The sequence below is a fragment of the Lutra lutra genome, chromosome 9 (assembly GCF_902655055.1).
Source record: "Lutra lutra chromosome 9, mLutLut1.2, whole genome shotgun sequence".
Classification (NCBI taxonomy): Eukaryota; Metazoa; Chordata; class Mammalia; order Carnivora; family Mustelidae; genus Lutra; species Lutra lutra.
In genome coordinates this window covers 20,211,994-20,231,008 of record NC_062286.1, presented here as the reverse complement: position 1 = coordinate 20,231,008, position 19,015 = coordinate 20,211,994, and the positions used below count along the sequence as shown (strand labels likewise).

At 39.9% G+C, this 19,015-nt stretch overlaps 1 protein-coding gene across 5 annotated transcripts in view; it reads left to right on the top strand.

Annotated features, from left to right (window-relative positions):
• The window catches only part of ASXL2 (ASXL transcriptional regulator 2), a 145,090-nt gene that overhangs the window by 106,192 nt on the left and 19,883 nt on the right, over nucleotides 1-19,015 (top strand). For 3 of the 5 annotated variants that reach the window (XM_047744282.1, XM_047744279.1, XM_047744283.1), the window contains 3 exons: nucleotides 6,557-6,672; nucleotides 10,636-10,765; nucleotides 11,990-12,133. In XM_047744282.1, coding sequence (XP_047600238.1) covers nucleotides 6,557-6,672; nucleotides 10,636-10,765; nucleotides 11,990-12,133 — 390 coding nt within the window. Of the gene's footprint in view, nucleotides 1-6,247; nucleotides 6,472-6,556; nucleotides 6,673-10,635; nucleotides 10,766-11,989; nucleotides 12,134-19,015 lie in introns of those variants that run through there. The other 2 variants (XM_047744284.1, XM_047744280.1) reach the window with 2 other exon arrangements.

Sequence of the window (19,015 nt, the reverse complement as noted above, 5' to 3'; positions counted from 1 at the left end):
AGTGGGAAAGGTAGGAGGCTTCTTGCTGAGCTGGGAGCCTGGTGAACCAAAGGCAGACGCTTAAGGACTGAACCACCCAGGTGCCCCCACGGAGCTTATTTTGACACAGATTCCTGGGCCCTACCTTCAAAGTTTCTGATTCGGTGGACCTGGGCTGGGATCTAGTAATTTCATTTTCAACAGATTTTTAATTTTTAAAGATTTTATTTATTTGAGAGGGAGAAGTGAGTACAGGGAGAGGGAGGAGCAGGCTCTCTGCTGAGCAAGGAGTCCAATGTGAGGCTCTGTCCCAGATCCCTGGGATCATGGACATATGCTTAACTGAGCCACCCAGGTGCCCCTCCAACAGATTGTTGTTTTTTTTTTTTAAGATTTTATTTATTTATCTGACAGATCACAAGTAGGCAGAGAGGCAGGCAGAGAGAGAGGGAAGCGGGCTCCCCACGGAGCGGAGAGCCGGACGCGGGGCTCGATCCCAGGACCCTGGGATCACGACCTGAGCCGAAGGCAGAGGCATCAACCCACTGAGCCACCCAGGTGCCCCCAACAGATTTTTTAATACTGATTGTGTTTTTCCTAGTGTAACACCTTAAGAGCCACTGGTTAAGACTGTAGTAATAAGAGCAAAAGTCCAGAAAGAACCAATATACTCATCATTCTGGTGAAGAAATTATAGTACATCTGCACAGTGGAATTCTGTGTACCTCTGAAAAGGAATGTGAAAGATCTCTATATTCTGTTCCAGAATGTTCCCAAGGATATATTGAATATATTAAGTTTTTTAAAAATCAATATTCTGGACAGCTTATGATACTTGATTCTTTGCTTAAAAGAGTTAAAGTATTAAAATATCTATACTGTTTTCATCAAAACAAAAACACTAGTTAAAAAACAATGGAAGGCGGGGGCACCTGGGTGGCTCAGTGGGTTAAAGCCTCTACCTTCAGCTCGGGTCATGATCTCAGGGTCCTGGAATGGAGCCCCATATCAGGCTCTCTGCTCAGCAGGGAGCCTGCTTCCCCCTCTCTCTCTGCCTACTTGTGATCTCTCTCTCTCTCTCTCTCAAATTAATAAATAAATAAAATCTTTTAAAAATACTTTTTAAAAAGGAGTGGAAGGGTATACATTAATATAAATGACCTCCTAAATGGGGGGAGAATAAAGAGGTATATACAGGGGAGGGAGCTAGACTTACATGGAAGTAAGTTGTTTTATCGCTTTACATCATTAAAATAAGTTTTTAAGGGGCGCCTGGGTGGCTCAGTGGGTTAAGCCGCTGCCTTCGGCTCAGGTCATGATCCCAGGTCCTGGGTTCGAGCCCCACATCGGGCTTTCTGCTCAGCAGGGAGCCTGCTTCCTCCTCTCTCTCTGCCTGCCTCTCTGCTTACTTGTGATTTCTGTCAAAATAAATAAATAAAATCTTTAAAAAAAAAAATAAGTTTTTAAAATGTACTTTCTAGAAATATGAAACAAAACAAGCTCAAGAATATGTCAGATTTGTGGCATAATGACATAAGTATGTTGCTTGGAATATATTTTAGTTACAGGAGACCAAACACCAATAAATCTTAAACTTCATTCAGCTGTCTTATTTTCAGTAATAGGTATGGTTTCTTTGAAATTAGATCTATAGTAGAAAACAAGTTAATAATTACAGTAATGTTATCAGGAACCAGGATTATCAGGGAAGAAGAGAAGTGATAGAATAATAGAATCAGAAAAGTTAGGTGCCAGTCCTTTGATCTTAAATTTAGTTTGGTATCCATCCATGAATTTATTTTTCTCTTTCTAAAAGAAAGGCCTTTCTTGTTCCAGCCATTGAAAGGACCTAGAACCAGCGGTAACCGCGTAGCAGTGAGCACTCCTTACCATGCACCACGTGGTCTTTTAACAACATTTCCAATTAAAAGACACCAGGGTCTTTGTAGAAGGGGCTGATGCAAGTTGGGCAAAAAAATATGCAAGGTTGCCTGAGAACCTTCTTGTGGCATATAGTGAGGAAGCTGGATACTGCTGAAGCCATGTCTCAGAGGTGGTTTACAACTTGAAGGGTCTCCCATAAAACCAAAAGGTTATAGTTTGAGTGCCAAATTCGTAATGATTGTTTTTGATTCAAACATTTCAAATATGTAAACATCAGTGGGTTGATCATGACACTTCACAATCAGTTTTACATACCATTAGTTTACTGAGACTGCTGTAACAAATTATCACAAGCCAGGTGCCTTAAAACAACAGAAATTTGGGGCGCCTGGGTGGCTCAGTGGGTTAAGCCGCTGCCTTCGGCTCAGGTCATGATCCCAGGTCCTGGGTTCGAGCCCCACATCAGGCTTTCTGCTCAGCAGGGAGCCTGCTTCCTCCTCTCTCTCTGCCTGCCTCTCTGCTTACTTGTGATTTCTCTCTGTCAAATAAATAAATAAAATCTTAAAAAAAAAAAAAACACACAACAACAACAGAAATTTATTTTCTCCCTTTCTGGAGGCCAGAAATCTGAAATCAGGGTGTCAGCCACACTCCCTATGGAGGCTCTAGGGGAGAACTCTGTTTCTTGTATCCCTCGGTTTCTGGTGGTTGCTGACTTCCTTGCCTTGTGGCCGCATCACTGCAGTCTCTGCTTGTCTTCACCTTTTCTGTCTGCCCTCTGTGTCATTGGATTTAGGACACTGAGATAATCCAGGATGATCTCAAGATCCTTAACTTAATTACACCTGCCAAGACTCTTTTTCCAAATAATGTAACATGCACAGATTCTGGGGATTAGGACGTAATTTTTTGGTGGTCACCATTCAGCCCACAACAACTACCCGCTAATTTTGAAAATATACTGCGTTTGGGACGCCTGGGTGGCTTAGTGGGTTAAGCCGCTGCCTTCTGCCCAGGTTATGATCTCAGGGTCCTGGGATCGAGTCCTGCATCGGGCTCCTTTCCCGGCAGGGAGCCTGCTTCTCTCTCTGCCTCTGCTTGCCTCTGTGCCTGCTTGTATGCTCTCTTCCTCTCCTTCTCTCCGACAAATAAATAAAATCTTTAAAAAAAAAAAAAGAAAAAGAAAATATACTAAGTTTGAATCTTGGCTGTGTACCTGTCTGAGTCCTCTGGTAAACTAATTAAATTTCCTAATATGTAAAATTTAGATGATATTACAATATACAAAGAATGTATATATTTGAAATGTATGTATGAATATATGTCCTTGGATTGAGCCTTGTGTCAGGCCCCCTGCTCAGAGTCCGCTTCTCCCTTTCCTCTGGTACCCCCTGCTTGTGCTTCTTTTTCTTTCTGTCTCAGATCAATAACTAAAACGTTTTAAAAAATAAATATATATCTTTAAAAATCTTTTCATATTTTTATTTTTGTAGAAAAATGTTAGTAAGGATGCTAAGCCAAATATATCATTTAGTTATTTCTGCGGGTAGAATTGGAAGAGTTTGGATGGGAATAGAAAGGACTTTTACCCATCTTACTTTTTTTTTTTTAAAAGAGCGCCCTTACTTGGCGCGCTTGGGTGGCTCAGTGGGTTAAGCCTCTGCCTTCGGCTCGGGTCATGATCCCAGGGTCCTGGGATCGAGCCCCGCATCGGGCTCTCTGATCAGCGGGGAGCCTGTTTCCCTTCCTCTCTCTCTGCCTGCCTCTCTGCCTACTTGTGATCTCTGTCAAGTGGATAAATAAAATCTTTAAAAAAAAAAATCGCCTTTACTTGACAGAGAGAGACACAGTGAGAGAGGGAAGACAAGCAGCATGAATGGGAGAGGGAGAGCCCTGAGCAGGGAGCAGGGAGCCCTATATGGGACTGGATCTCAGGACCTTGGGGTCATGGCCTTAGCTGAAGGCAGATGCTTGATGACTGAGCCACCGAAGTCTCCCACTTGTACCGTCTTAGAGGGTAGTTCAGTGAAATCCTGTTCAGATGAACCTAGCATGCTGTTAGAGGCATACGAGATAGTTACTTTTGGTTGTTCTTCCTAATAAAATTGTGTTTGAAGAAAATTTGTGTAGCCATTGGAAGTAATTACAAGACAGAAGTTTCTCACCATGTTTTTTAAGCCTTTAATATTTAAAAGTTAGGACAAAGTTTAAGTTTCATAGACATTATGAGACCTGTACTTGGCATTGAGTTAGTTCTGGGAGAAGTTCCTTACTGGTGGGTCCTGAAATTTTCATTACTTAGTTCAGCTGGCTTGAGATATGTTTATGGTTCATTTGTTAGAAAGGGCTTTTGCCTTAAGGGGAAACGGTCCAAATAGTTTGCTCAGGTGCTTCCAGATAGCTTTATTGTCTCCTTTTCAGGCTGCAAAGTGCAATTCTTATATACTTTAATAGAATTATTTTGTTTGTTTTCTGTTTATTCTTGGGTAGTATTTGAGGCCTTCGGCTCAGGTCATGATCTCAGGGTCCTGGGATCGATCCCCGCATCGGGCTCTCTGCTCAGCAAGGAGCCTGCTTCCTCCTCTCTCTCTGCCTGCCTCTCTGCCTGCTTGTGATTTCTGTCTGTCAAATAAATAAAATCTTTAAAAAAAAAAGAAGGAGCATAGTCAAATATTAATAGTCTTTATTTTTATTATGTCCCTTTAAGAACATTGGTCAAATCAAAGACAGGCAGTAACAAGTGTTGAGAAGGATTAGAACCCTCATACATTCCTGTGGAATTGTAAAAATGGTATAGCCATTTTGGAGAACATCTTGACAGTGCCTCAAAAAGTTAAACATAAAGTTCTACTTTAAGATCTGAACCCAGAAGAATTGAAAATATATGTTCAACACAAAATCATGCTAATTAGTGTTCTTCATATCATATTTCAGAATGGCCAAAGGGGAAACAACCCAAATTGTCCCATTGCTAATGAATGAACAAAATGCAGCATTTGCATACAATGGTCTATTATTCGATGATAAAAAGGAAGTATTGATCCATGCTTCAATATGGATCAAACTTCAAAACATGCTCAGTGAAAAAAAGCCAGTCACAAAAGAGCTCGTATTGTCTGATTCCATTTATATGAAAGGTCTAGAATAGGCAAATGTATAGGGACATAAAGTAGATTAGTGATTGCATAGCACTAGGGGCATAGTTAGGGAAAAGAGGGGTGATAGCCAACCAGTACAGGATGTTTGTGGGTGGTGAATATTGATTCTGGTGATGGTTGCACAACTTTTAACCAAAGCCGTTGAAATTTTACACTTTAGGTGAGTTGTATCTTACGTAAATCTTGTATCAGTAAAGCCGTTGTTTTTTTAAAATTGGTCAACATAAGTAGACCAAGGATGTGGTTTCTTTTTGCTGCTCAGTTATCTCAGGAATTATCCATCTTTATTTTTATATTTTATACAATATATCACACTGAATTTTTTCTTGATGTCCTTTATGTCCGTTCTTTACCATAGATAAACCTGCTCGTAAGGGTGGGAGTGCGAAGGCAGGCATGCCAAGTGTGATAAGTCACCTTCTTAGTATCGTCTGCTGTGGCATCCTCTTTAAATGTTATCTGCTATGTATTCCTTTCTTAGGACTTAGAAGAATCTGTTGAAAAGCTGTTTTCCCAAACTTGTATAGTCCAGTGAACCATGCTTCTGCATTGTCATGTCAGGTAGCTACCCACCAACATACTTTATATGGTGTCATTAAACTCTGTATTCGTGCCATGAGATGCCATTTTCCTATCCGGGCCTTTTCAGTCCAGTTACTGTGGAACGGAGAAGGTGTTAGGAAGCATCTAGTCTTCCAGAGTCATCACTGACAGTAGGGATTACTGTTTTACTATTTCTTTTTTTAAGGGGCCTGAATCAACATTTTATTTGTCACTCTTACCATGAGTAATGCACTGCTGAACTTTACAGAACATAAAAATCTAATTGCTATTTTAGTATAGTAGGGTATAAGCTCCTGAAGGGAAAACTGTTACACAAGGCTAAGGTTTGGGCAAGCTCTGATGAGGTCTGAGACAAGTAGTGATGAGGAGGAGAGGAATTACACCCGTGCAAATGTGCATTGCTTGCATGAGAGAAATCCTGAAGCACCCTCTCCCACTGGTGGGCCGGAAACTGTTGGTTTAAGAGATGGAGGAATATTAAGAATTAAAGTTGTAGTAGAGTTTTTGAGGTAGAATGGCCTTACTGCCTTCATTTTAAACATAGGGAAGACTGGGACCCATTCTGTCAGCCCAGGGCTCTTTCACTATATCATGTTGTCTTTAGATTTACGTTAAGAACCTACATACTATCCAGCAGGCTCTATAATCTTCTCAGGTTTTATCTAATTTGATGACTCATGGTTTATATTCTGCTTCCTGTTTCAGTCAATCTATTGAAAAAAATCAAAGAATGAAAAGTAATGAATACTAACACCCATCCCTTCCCCATCCTATCATCCTTCACTAGAGCTTTCTGAGGAAATAATCTGAAAAGGGAGGCTGTTTGCAGTAGAACTCCAAAAAGAAGATCCTTCCCAAAAGTGTTTGGTCACAGTTCTTAATACAGGTAGCAGCATATGATTGGGGAAGGAATGGTGCTTGATACCAACTGTGATAACCACATTATTTATTGTCCTTTTTCTCTCCATTAGTATCGTCTAGACTGTCACAGCCATCCTCTCCCCAGTCAGGCTGCCCATCACCTACCATTCCAGCAGGTAAAGTCATTTCTCCGTCACAGAAGCACAGCAAGAAGGCACTAAAGCAGGTAATCATGCTAATCTGTGTATATCAAGTCTTATCTCCTACATTACAAATTCATGATTCTAGAAGTCACTGAAAATTTCCTGAAAGGGCATTAGGTCCTTTTGAGGAGAAATTTCATGCAGTTTCCCAGTTTGGATTTAATGATTTATGTACTTGTGTGTTTTAGGTTTGTGGTAGCTAGTCTTTTTATCATGTTTTAAAAGCTCTTTATTTGTTCCTAATTTGCTAAGAGGTTTGTGTGCATGTTTGTGGTTTTTAAATTATGAATAGGTGTGTTGAACTTTTCAGGTTTTTTTCTTCAGCATTTATTGGGATGATCAGGTAGCTTTTCTCTTTAAATTTGCTAATATACAGACTTCCATGGCTAGAATTTTCTAATGTTAACATATACTTAGGTTTGTTACGTATTTTTTAATATGTTATGAATTTTTCTTATTTAAGATTTTTGCTTGGATTTTGCTGTTTTCTTGTATAATATTTGTACAATTTTGGAATCAGGGTAGTTCTAGCGTTAATAAAATAAGTTGGGTAGCTCGCTTATTTTTCTAGATTTTGGAAAACAGTTAAGAATTGTTTTCTTAGCATTTCAGTTTCATCTGTTACTCATTTGATTCCTGCTTTTTGAACTAATTTTGGAAAAAAAATTTTCTTAATTTTGTTTATTTCTCTTAGAAAAATAGTCTATTTCTGGGGCACCTGGGTGGCTCGGTGGGTTAAAGCCTCTGTCTTCGGCTCAGGTTATGATCTCAGGGCCCTGGGATCGAGCCCTGCATCTGGGCTCTCGGCTCCGCAGGGAGCCTGCTTCCTCCTCTCTCTCTGCCTGCCTCTCTGCCTAGTTGTGATTTCTCTCTGTCAAATAATTAAAATAGTCTATTTCATCTGACTTTTAAAAATACTTGCATAAAGTTATAGCAGTATTCCTTTACGTTTTCTTTTTTGTTCCTCAGTGTTGTACATTTATAATGTATCTTTTTTCTCTCCAGTGCTACTTGTCATTGGTCTCTGTTACCAGGCTTTTCAAAGAACTTGGTTTTTTTTGAAATGCAAATGATCAATACAAATTCACTAATAATTAACTGAATATTGACAGATTACTTTTATTTGTTTTTTAACTTTTTATTTTTAAAAAGATTTTATTTATTTATTTGACAGAGATCACAAGTAGGCAGAGAAGCAGGCAGAGAGAGAGGGGGAAGCAGGCTCCCTGCTGAGCAGAGAGCCCAATGTGGGGCTTGATCCCAGGACCCTGGGATCATGACCTGAGCCAAAGACAGAGGCTTTAACCCACTGAGCCACCCGGGTGCCCCGACACATTTACTTTTATCCTCAGATTGGTATAAACTAAAAAACTTAATTATCAGGCAATGGCAAGTGTATAGAAAAATGGCTACTAGTAGTTTGCTGGTGCAATATAAGTTAATGTACTTCAGAAAGAAATCTTGTGATCATCTACTAAAATTGTAAATGCACATCCCCTACAACTAAGCATTTGAACATTTTGGAACATAGATTAGAAAAATACAAAAAGGGGCGCCTGGGTGGCTCAGTGGGTTAAAGCCTCTGCCTTCGGCTCAGGCCATGATCTTGGGGTCCTGGGATCAAGCCCCGCTTCGGGCTCACTGCTCAGCAGGGAGCCTGCTTCCTCCTCTCTCTCTGCCTGTCACCTCTGGCTGTCAAATAAATAAATAAATAATCTTTTAAAAAAAAGAAAAGAAAAATACAAATATACATTCCAGTTACACACAGAAAAATAATTGCATTCAAGTTTGTAATAGCAAAAACTTGCAAGTAACCAATTATATATCAGGGAATTCCTTCGCAAATTATGCTATTTCTATATGCTGGATAATTGTGCAAGATTAAGAGTTTGTAATATCATTGTTTTACATGAAAAAGACATGGAAGCATCGCCACACTAGAATGTTGAATCACTAAAATTGGGCTATATTCCAACATGCAGAGCATGATACCATTGATAAGAAATAAACACATACCCACAAAATAATATTTTATTTTTAATAGAAACATACACACATCAGTATTTTAAAAAAGCTCAATAAGGAAAAATAAATTGACTGTAGTTATCTCTGAAGATTAAGGGACAAGACTGGTGGTCAAGAGAGTTTAGCTTTATGTTTGCATTAAATGGTAAAGATGTAATCATGTATTATCTATGTAATGGAAGTTTTAAAAATTATGTGGTCCTTTAAGTATTAAAAGGAGTATTTAAAGTAAAAGCACTTTTATTAAAGAGTTTCAGAAATTTGATAGGATTAATTGCTGTCTGCCTGGATAATCTCACAGCAGTTGTATTTTTATAAGTTCTTTGAAAGGTTTTACGAAGTATAAGATGCTTTCTTCCACGAGAAAAAGGCATGTATTTTCCTTAACCTTGTTAGATAATGGATGACATGTGTACTATTCCTGTAATACCAAGAGTCAAATGTGTTTTCTTTAAAGAATATCCGTATGGAAAAGTTTGTAAATTAGTTCATGGCATGTAAAGATCTTGCCTCCAGTGTATGTTTTTTATAGTGTTAGGTGAGAAAAATTATTTCAATATAAGTTATCCTTTACCACAATGAAGGTTTTTGTTGTTTTTAAAATAGAATTAGGAACAGTTTGTAAACTACTGAGGGAGGAAAAAACTAAGTAGTACAGTTCTTAGAGAGGCTGTAAGTTACTCTTTTCCATCATGTATCTGATTTACACAATCACAATAGGAATAGATGAGATCAAATGGTTCTGTTAAATTTTGCGTTATCCTAGAATATCTGGATATTGTAAGTGACAAGGAAAGACCCAGTGGCTGCCACTCAGGAAGCCTATGAACGTTTTCTGTGCTGATTGCAGAGAGTGAGAGAGAAGCTGTAATCAGTGATCAGACAGCACTGACAATTTTTTATACATTGTGCACCTGCCTTGGTTGTTATAAATGTTGTAGGTGAGTGTGAGCCAGACCCCTGAATCACTCAGTTAATTTTTTCCTTTGGCAGCTTAGGTCAAGATCCGTTGTTGGACCATGCCTGTAGAACATAGCGGGAGATGAGTATGAAGAGGCAGTGGGAACCGAGTAGCCAGTTACTCCACACTTTTTTTTTTTTTCTTTTTGCATGATTGTCTTGAAGGTTAAAGCTCAAACTGGCAATTTAGCAAGGTCATAGATTTCCAATCTTTTTTCGAAATGTAGCTGTACTTTCTTAGTTTCTGTGTCTTTTTTTTTTTTAAACCTTGTGTTAAAAAGTTGTCTTTGCATATTTTCATGACTAAACTCTAGGAAGCTAACTGTCTTCTTATTCATTCTGAATAGTTTAGTGTTGTGTTTGATATAAACTAGAAACATTATAGAAATGAAACTATGCTGAAATAGCCAGAAGAAACTATACTATTCCTGGAACTAGTATTTTCTGACTTCCTTTCCCTTCTCTTCACTGTGTTGCGGTAAATTGCTGAGGATTTGGTCATTGTGCCAAATCTTAGCACTCTTACAGGAGATCAGAATCAAGTAATTATTTAACACCTATTGTTCAAATGTATCATCTCTGAAATAGATGTAAGCTAAATATTATTTATATTTCTGCATAGAGCTAATGGAAATGGTACTCTTTTTGGTGAAGGACTTAGAATTTTATTTCCAGAAAAGATTGGAAACATTTAATTTTTTGCTGCTACAAGTATGGAAAGTCCATGCCTTACTGGTGATTTTAAGTTCTGAAAATGTTTGTGAGTAATTCTCATATTTATACACAAGAGTAATACTGCCAAGAAATATTCCGACTCTTAAATATCATTTTGGGCTTGTATTTAATTGGTCTCATTTAGGTTCTTGTTTACTTTGATATCGAGCTTTCAAAGAAATTGGATAATCATCATGTTGCTCATCACTTAAACAGCAGTCATTCAGTTTCTGTTATTACTAAAAAATGATTTTATTTTATTGCTTCTAATTAGTTTTCTCTTATAGGCTCTGAAACAGCAACAGCAAAAGAAGCAGCAGCAACAGCAATGCAGGCCGAGCATGTCCATCACCTCCAACCAGCCTCTCTCTCTGAAGACTATCAAAGCACCCAGTGACTCTGCACCCACCAAATCTGGTAGGCAGACATGGGTGTCTCTCTTTTTCCAGTGTTTCTAGGCTATTTTTCTAATTTGTATACCTTTTCATTTGTTTTCAAGTTACTGGGTTTCTTTACATAGTCTATTACTGCCAGATCATCAATATAAATCCTTTCAGGATAAATGGGAAAATTTTTTGCAGAATCATCATGCAGTTAGGAAAAAATAAATTGGCAAAATAGGCACATTAGAATGAAATCAATGACTGACTTCCAAGATGTCTAACCCAGTAATATTGGATGCCTCTAATCAGTGACCTTACAAAGTGATGTTGCCAAGACTAAACTCAGACTAAACTCTTCACCAGCAATCTGCTTTAAAGATAAAAAGCTTTCGGGGCGCCTGGGTGGCTCAGTGGGTTAAGCCGCTGCCTTCGGCTCAGGTCATGATCCCAGGTCCTGGGTTCGAGCCCCACATCGGGCTTTCTGCTCAGCGGGAAGCCTGCTTCCTCCTCTCTCTCTCTGCCTGCCTCTCTGCCTACTTGTGATTTCTCTCTGTCAAATAAATAAATAAAATCTTAAAAAAAAAAAAAAAAAAAAGATAAAAAGCTTTCAGGGCTCCTGGGTGGCTCAGTGGGTTAAAGCCTCTGCCTTCAGCTCAGGTCATGATCTCAGGCTCCTGGGATCGAACCCCACATTGGGCTCTCTGCTCTGCGGAGAGCCTGCTTCCTCCTCTCTCTCTGCCTGCCTCCCTGCCTACTTGTGATCTCTCTCTCTCTGTCAAATAAATAAATAAAATCTTTAAAAAAAAAAGATAAAGCTCTTGAAAAAAAAGATAAAAAGCTTTCCTAAGAACATAATCTCCATTTGCGTTTCCATTAGATATAAACACAGGCCTTTGGATTTTTGTTGTTGTTTTGTTTTGTTTTTCATCTGACCACCAGATTGGATACAGAGTTTGTATTTTATTATCCATTCATTTTGATCCTAGCTGGTTATATGGACCTGCCAAATTTAAACGGCATCTTGTAGAACTTTGCATTTTTGTTAGGAGGGAAGTTTACCACCAGAAGCAAATAATGTGTTGGAAGAAGGAAGTGATTTTATTTTACTTTTTAACTCTGAATTTGCAGACTTGAAACACATTTGTAGGGTCACATTGCATCACACAGAACTCCTTTCAGTTTGTGTTGAATGATTTGTTCGATTGGTTTCTATCTGTAACCTCAGTGTCACCAGTCTCTGATGTATCTTTTCTCTTAGCAGTATGGGAAGCAAAGCCGTCTGATGGGCAGTCAAGCAGCCCTCAAAACTCCAACTCCAGCTATTCGTGTTCCGTTCAAGTGGAAAATCCCTTGCTAGGCTTGGGGAAGAAGTCATTCCAGAGGTCTGACAGGCTCCACACAAGTAAGTTAATTTACAAACTTTGGTTCTGCATCTTAATTTGTCAACTCTGTTTGAAATTCAACAGTTCTTTTGTGGTTTGGTTCTTTTTCTGGCAGTAGGTTGTTTTGTCCGGCATTATTTATGCCTTACTTCTGTGCACAGAAAAGGAGAAGGATTCATAATGAAACATGGTAAACTGACCCTTTTTTCCTGCTCCCTTTGAAATCCCACTGAGATGGGAATATGGAAATACAAAAGATCAGATTCATAAGAGTGAAGAAAACAAGGAGACAACAGATCAGCAAGCAGTGTCAAGAAACTCTGATGAGGGGCGCCTGGGTGGCTCAGTGGGTTAAAGCCTCTGCCTTCGGCTCAGGTCATGATCCCAGGGTCCTGGGATCGAGCCCCGAATCTGGGCTCTCTGCTCAGCAGGGAGCCTGCTTCCCCCTCTCTCTCTGCCTGCCTCTCTGCCTACTTGTGATCTCTCTGTCAAATAAATAAATAAAATCTTAAAAAAAAGAAAGAAAGAAAGAAAGAAACTCTGATGAGAACTGGATGCCGAGCCGCTGATGTCAGTAAGCAGCTAGCTGAGGCTGCAGAAGGCCAGAGTGAGTCAAGAATAGGGGAGCTCGTATATCGGAGCGGGGAAGGGCAAAGTCCAGGTTTGAAAAGTAAAACCTTTTTTGAGGGTTAATAAGAAGCAGTTTGATGCCTCACCCTGGCTGGAGATAAGTGGTTTATTTTTGAGGTGAAATTCAACCATACAGACTTCAAACTCAGAGATGCTACCCATGGCTAATGGCAGATAATGAGACAGTGTACTGAAATCAGGGAGATCAAGAAAAATGTAAATACCAAGCGTGATCTTTCTGCTTGGCTTCCAGAATGCTAGTAGTAAGGCATATTTCTGTCACTACAGCTTCCTTCCAGCCCCAGCTGTGTTCCAGCAGCAGATGGGTGGATTGGTGCCTTAAGAAATTGAATAGCCTTAGGGCATCTGGGTGGCTTTTAGGTCATGATCCCAGGGTCCTGGAATTGAGCCCCGCATTGGACTCCCCGTTCAGCTAGGAGCCTGCTTCTCCCTCTCCCTGCTTCTCCCTCTCCCTGCTTCTCCCCCTACTTGTGCTCGCTCTCTCTCTCTCTCTCTCTCTGACAAATAAATAAAATCTTTTAAAAAATTAAAAAAAAAAGTAGGACCATCAGAAAGAACAGAAATTGAAAGAGGGGTTAAGATAATAAGAGAAATAATAAAATTCCAGAGAATTGAAAGCCACAGATTCCAAAGATGAAAGTTCATAATGGGTGTCAAGAAACATGAATAAAGGGTGCCTGGGTGGCTCAGTGGGTTAAGCCTCTGCCTTATGCTCAGGTCATGATCTCAGGGTCCTGGGATCGAGCCCTGCATCAGGGTCTCTGTTCAGCAGGGAGCCTGCTTCCTCCTCTCTCTCTGCTTGTCTCTCTGTCTACTTGTGACCTCTGTCTGTCAAATAAATAAATAAAATCTTAAAAAAAAAAAAAAAAAAAAAAGAGAAATCAAGTTAAGCATCTGACTTTTTTTTTTTTTTTTAAAGATTTTATTTATTTATTTGACAGAGAGAAATCACAAGTAGGCAGAGAGGCAGGCAGAGAGAGAGGAGGAAGCAGGCTCCCTGCTGAGCAGAAAGCCCGATGTGGGGCTCGAACCCAGGACCTGGGATCATGACCTGAGCCGAAGGCAGCGGCTTAACCCACTGAGCCACCCAGGCGCCCCAAGCATCTGACTCTTGATTTCAGTTCAGGTCATGATCTCAGGGCCATGAGATCAAGCTCTGGGTTTGATATATTAGTATACCTTCTATAAGTATGTAATTTATGAATATTTTTAATCTTTTTTTTTTTTTTTAAGATTTTGTTTATTTATTTGACAGAGAAAGATCACAAGCAGGCAGAGAGGCAGGCAGAGAGAGAGAGAGAGGAGGAAGCAGGCTCCCTGCTGAGCAGAGGCTTTAACCCACTGAGCCACCTAGGCACCCCTGAATATTTTTAATCTTTGGTAGTGGAATTGACGATCAAAGGGTATGCTTAGTTTATGGCAGATACTGCCTCTAACAAAAATGCACCATTTTATAATCCACCCGAAAGCAAACCAACTTTTATAAGGAAGTTGTCTGGCTGCTGAAAGGAGGACAGTAAGGCAAAGAAGCTGGCACCTCCAGCAAATTGTAGACTCGGTTCTTAAATTGTGCCTGGTAATCTTTAAGTTATTTCCTTTCCTGCCTTACCTGTCACTTAAGCATGTTCTTGGGGAGCAGGAACAAATTCGATAGGTTCTGCTCTCTGTAGGCACCAGGGCACCTGAGCTACAGCTCCTACGGGACCGGAAATGCCTCTACATCCCCAAATGTAGCGTAATTTTCCGAAAGCACTATAATTAAAAGTTAAATCAGTCCCAGAAAGGCAAGTTTGGATTTTAAGAATTCTTTGAGATGCCTGGGTGGCCCAGTCAGTCGTTAGGCATGTGCCTTCCGCTCAGGTCATGATCCCAGCGTCCTAGGATCGAGCCCTTTGTTGGGCTCCCCGCTCCTCGGGAAGTCTGCTTCTCCCTCTCCCACTCCCCCTGCTTGTGTTCCCTCTCTTGCTGTCTCTCTCTGTCAAATAAATTAATTAATTAAAACAAATTATTTCTCCTTTTCTTTTTTTTTTAAAGATTTTATTATTTTTAACCAATCTCTGTACCCAACTTGGTCTTGAACTCACAACCTTGAGATTTAGAGTCACACGCTCCACTGACTGAGCCAGCCACATGCTCCCAGATTTCAAGAATTCTTACTTATTTTTTATTTTACTTATTCATTTTAATCTTTTATTTATTTATTTGGCAGACAGAGATCACAAGTAGGCAGAGAGGCAGGGAGCCCGATGCGGGGCTCTATCCCAGGACCCTGAGATCATGGCCTGAGCCGAAGGCAGAGGCCCAACCCCCTGAGCCACCCAGGTGCCCCTATTTTTTTTTTTTTTAAGTATTTATTTATTTATTTCAGAGAGAGGTTGGGGAAGAAGAAGGGAGGGTGGGAGGGAGCAAGCGAGTGAGCAAGAACCTGCACGAGAAGGTGGGGCAGAGGAAGAGGAAGAGAATCTCAAGCAGACCCCCCACTGAGCTCACAGCCCAACTCAGGGCTTGATCCCCATGATTTTGACCTAAGCCAAAATCATGAGTTGGACAAGTAACTGAACCACCCAGGTGCCCTCATGATGAGTATTTTTTAAGTATATGGAAGAAGCTGTACTTTTTGTGTAAAACAAATAATAAAAATAAATTAGATAATTCACATGAAACCTTTTTTAGTTTACATTGGTATAATTTGTTTTAACTTCAATAAAATAGTGTATATCATGTATTTTTACATACGAGATTCAGTCAGGGGAAAAAAAAACATAGCTTAGATTTCAAGTATAATATGATAGAATACAGCAACCTAAAGTGGGAAGAATTTAAAATAAATAAATAAATAAAAATTAAAAAACAAAAAACAAGGTCAACTTTACCAGAATTAGAGGACTTAAACTTTAAATTTTCGAAATGAGCCAGTTTGTGTGAGGCATATAAAAATATCCTCGGGCATTATTTGATCAATAATAGATCAGAATAATTTACAACTACTATTTCTCAGTCTCACTTAAGGAGTTCCGTTAAAATTTTAAGGGGCCACCTGGCTGGCTCATCAGCAGATCATGTAACTCTTGATCTCTGAGTTATGAGCCCCACACTGGCTATAGACCTTTCTTTAGAAAATTCTTGGGGCGCCTGGGTGGCGCCTTGGGCGACTGCCTTCGGCTCAGGTCATGATCTTGGAGTCCCTGGATCAAGTCCCACATCGGGCTCCCTGCTCGGCAGGGAGTCTGCTTCTCCTGCTGACCTCTCTGCTCTCATGTGCGCTCTCTCTCTCTCTCTCTCTCTCTCTCTCAAACAAATAAAATCTCAAAAAAGAAATTCATCTTTTTTTTTTTTAATTAAAGTTTGATTCCGATGTGAATGTACAGAATGAATGCACAAATGGTGAAAACTGTTCAAGGAATGCTGACACTATCATTTCATCAGTCATATGGGAGAGCAGAACTAGGGTGCTGTTCTGATTCCCTGGAGTCTTTGTAGAATTGTTTATGCAAACCCGAAAAATGGTAACCATCTATGGGTGGGTGTTAATTAAATGAATCATGCTACATATGTTGGAATATAGTGCAGCTTTTTAAAACGAAAGAGATAGGGTGCTTGGGTGGCTCATTGGGTTAGAGCCTCTGCCTTCGGTTCAGGTCATGATCCCAGGATACTGGGATCGAGCCCCGCATTGGGCTCTCTGCTCAGCAGGGAGCCTGCTTCCCCTTCTCTCTCTCTGCCTATTAAAGAGGGCACTTGATGTTATGAGCACTGGGTGTTGTATGCAATTGATGAATCACTAAATTCTACCTCTGAAACTGATAATCCAGTATGTTAATTAAATTGAATTTAAATAAAAAATTTAAAGATATATATTGGGATTTGGGGGCACCTGGCTGGTTCGGTGTATGGAGCATGTGATTCTTGGTCTCAGGGTTGCAGGTTTAAGCCTCACAGTGGGTATAGAGATTACTTAAAAATAAGGTCTTTGGGGCACCTGGGTGGCTCAGTGGGTTAAAGCCTCTGCCTTCAGCTCAGGTCATGGTCCCATGATTGAGCCCCGCATCAGCCTCTCTGCTCTGCAGGGATCCTGCTTCTTCCTCTCTCTCTGCCTGCCTCTCTGCCTACTTGTGATCTCTGTCAAATAAATAAATAAAATCTTAAAAAAAAAAAAATAAGGTCTTTAGAAAATATGTATGTATTTTATGTTTCTGTTATGAACCTTTAACTTAAATACTTAGTAGTCAGAGTTCATGCCCTTTATGATGGCTCTGCCTCTATACAGTGATAAAAACAGAGTCTGAAGCCCCAGTGCTGGGTTCAAATTCCTGCACTCTAAATTCACAGTACAATTTTGGGCAAGTTACCAGGTCTGAGCCTCATTTTCTTGATCTGTGAAATGTACAGTAGTAGCGTCTCACTTCCTAGGGTTTTGTGAAAAATAAGTGAGTGAACACATATCAGTGTTTAGAATAGTGCCTGGCACTAGTGAAGCTTCTAGAAGTGTTTGGTGCTGCTGTTACTGATCATTAAGTGGAATTTACTGAGACCTGATTGTTTTCATTCCTGATTATTTTATCCCCATTTTTACAGTCACACGCTTTATTTTTTTAATCATTTCATTCAGCACTGTTCAGTATTTATGTCTGATGGTTTCAGTGGTAGCAGTACTTTTAGGTCTAAACCTTTTATTTTTGGTTTCTATTGACTCTGTCATGGTAGAATGTCTGGTGGTTTGTCAGGGCAGTCTCTGTGTGAGATAGTGCTGGATTTTAATTTGTAAGATCCTATGGGCCTAACTTAAGGGAAATCCTTTCCTCTTAGGAGAGATTACTTTTGCTTCACCTTCAACCAGGAGCGGAGGTTATCCACATTCAGGATTGTGTAGCTTTGTGCACGTATTTCTAAACGTGAAATTTCTGGATTTTAGATTCCTTGCACATTAAATTTTACCATCTGTTATAAATTTTCTTCCAGTAAGATTATATTAATTTGGGACCCATCAGCAGTATTTGACAGTTATCTTTGCTTTTTCCGTGTGTAGCTTCATCATTATATTGCAGTATCTGCCATTTTGATAGACAAAAGTGTTCATTGGTTTAATGGGCATTTAAAAAAATATTGGGGGCTTGGGTGACTCGGTGGGTTAAAGCCTCTGCCTTTGACTCACGTCATGATCTTAGGGTCCTGGGATCGAGCCCTGCATTGGGCTCTCTGCACAGCAAGGAGCCTGCTCCTCCACCCCCCACCCCCACCACCTGCCTTTCTATGTACTTGTGATCTCTGTCGAATAAATAAATAAAATATTCAAAAAAAAAAAATACTAATACCGTAGGATTTGTTTATGGTTAGTCAACTATGAATTACCTGTAATTATCCTCATTTTTCTCATGGTAATATTTCTTTTTCGTGTTGATTTATAGATGCCCTTAAACTTTAAAAAAAAAAAATCTACCAGTCTATTTATTTATTTATTTATTTTTAAAGATTTTATTTATTTGTCAGAGAGAGAGGGAGAGAGAGCGAGCACAGGCAGACAGAATGGCAGGCAGAGGCAGAGGGAGAAGCAGGCTCCCCACCGAGCAAGGAGCCCGATGTGGGACTCGATCCCAGGACGCTGGGATCATGACCTGAGCCGAAGGCAGCTGCTTAACCAACTGAGCCACCCAGGCGTCCCTACCAGTCTATTTATTAATTTAAAGTAAGCTCTATGCTCAATGTGGGGCTTGAACTCAACAACCCAGAGATGGAGAGTCGCATGTTCTACCAACTGAGTCAGCCAGGCACCCCATGTGAATGCACATTTATTTATTTATTTTAAAAATTTTTATTTATTTATTTGAGAGAGAGGCAGAAAGAGAGAGTGCACAAGCCACGGTGGGGTAGGGGAAGCACAGAGGGAGAGGGAGAAGCAGACTCCCCACTGAGCAGGGAGTGCATGTGGGGCTCTGTCCTAGGACTTTGAGATCATGACCTGAGCCGAAGGCAGAGGCTTTAACCCACTGAGCTACCCAGGTGCCCCTAAATGCACTTTTAATATGAAGAATCGTAAAGTTTTGTCAGGATTTGCAAATGTTTTTGGCAAGTTAGTCTTTTGTTTATAATATTTTTTGTCATGACTGTAACCTTTTGATAGTGACCAGGTTTCTTGACACCACTAAGCTCTTCAGTTACAACATTTTTAGGTAATCAGAATTAAAATTGACGAAAAATTTCTGATGGCAAAGGAAAACTGATCTCAGTATGATATATATAGATTTGAATTTTTC